The 1,220-nt window shown below is 52.2% G+C and overlaps 1 protein-coding gene across 4 annotated transcripts in view; it reads left to right on the forward strand.

Moving 5' to 3' along the window:
* BBX (bobby sox homolog (Drosophila)) overlaps positions 1 to 1,220 on the forward strand; it is a 282,596-nt gene that overhangs the window by 881 nt on the left and 280,495 nt on the right. The window contains exon 1 of one of the 4 annotated variants that reach the window (XM_011995355.1): positions 744 to 956. The exons of the other annotated variants lie outside the window; for them this stretch is intronic. Coding sequence (XP_011850745.1) covers positions 948 to 956 — 9 coding nt within the window. The 5' untranslated portion in view covers positions 744 to 947. Of the gene's footprint in view, positions 1 to 743; positions 957 to 1,220 lie in introns of those variants that run through there. 4 annotated transcript variants of the gene reach the window in all.

A 1,220-nucleotide genomic window follows, 5' to 3' on the forward strand; every position in this document is an offset into this window, starting at 1 on the left:
CGGGGAGCCCCAAACTTCATCTCGGCGAAAGTACGTGGAGCCCTGCCTGGTCTCGGCTGCCGGGGAGGTGGGGCCTGGGGAGCAGGGGCAGTGGAGGAAGGTACGGGGAGCCAGCCTTCGGTGGATTTATTGAACGTTTCGTGTGCGTTGGTGACCGGGAACAGCAGCCCAGTTGCTCGTTCATCTGGAGAGTTGGGATTTGGGTGTTCCGGCCCCGCAGATCAGTGCCCTCTCACCCCCCACCCCTACCCAAATGCGCGGCGAGTAGAGAAAGTGCTGTTTTAGTGCCAGAGTAGCCTGGAGGAAGAATAGGGGGAGAGGGGGAAGAGGGCGAGGGAGAAGGGGAGAGAGAAGAGGGAGGGAAGGGGGGGGAGAGAGGGAGACAGAGAGAGAGGGAGAGAGAGAGAGAACGGGAGGGAAGAGAGGAGGGGGAAGAGGAGGAGGGAGGCTGTGTCAGGATTTTGCTTGAATGTGGGATTATGTTGTGTCAATAAGTTTAAGGTGGAGAGAGCGAGGCTGAGGGTGGTGGTGGAGGGAGGGGAGGAGGAAGGCCTTGGCCGTTTAAAGTCTTATTTCTGAAGGTAAGTTACGGCTTTGCCTGGTCGCGATGACAGAAAACTTGCAGATCCTTTATCCGGGGATGGGGTCGATGCCTCTAGAAAGAGCTCCCCAGCCCTCTTAAGCCACACTCATGTTACACTGTTATTTGCTGCGATCCGGGTCGCTAGTAAATTACAGAAATCAGACTCGAGGTTTCTTTTCCTCCTCCACCTCGTCTCGCTCACTCACCCTCAGAAATTTATTATCATATTTTATTTATTTTTTTTAGTATTGTATGAAACTTAACGTAACTGAGACCGAACCCGAGTCCTGTAATTTACAAGGACCCTGAATCCCAGAATCTGGAACACGTTTATGTGTGAAATAGCCCCGATCATTTCTGCTAAATGAGGAAGGTAAAACGAAACGATGCAAAAAGCTAAGACACAACATGTACGACAGAGGGGGGGGGGAGAGGGAGAGACAGAGAGAAGCTATTTTTTGCTTTCCTTTCTGTAGGAAGGAAAATAAAGCGTGCATTCCCTTTCCTTCCCGGTGTGTAGGGTCTAGTCAATATTTTAACTGTCTGTGGACAAATTAGTCCAGGTGGATCTTGTTGAAAAGTTTCGCGAGGTGGGGTGGAGGTGGGGGGGGGGTGGGGTAGAGGTGGGGTAGAGGTG

This window comes from Mandrillus leucophaeus, unplaced genomic scaffold (genome assembly GCF_000951045.1).
Source record: "Mandrillus leucophaeus isolate KB7577 unplaced genomic scaffold, Mleu.le_1.0 Scaffold113, whole genome shotgun sequence".
In the NCBI taxonomy this organism is placed as follows: Eukaryota; Metazoa; Chordata; class Mammalia; order Primates; family Cercopithecidae; genus Mandrillus; species Mandrillus leucophaeus.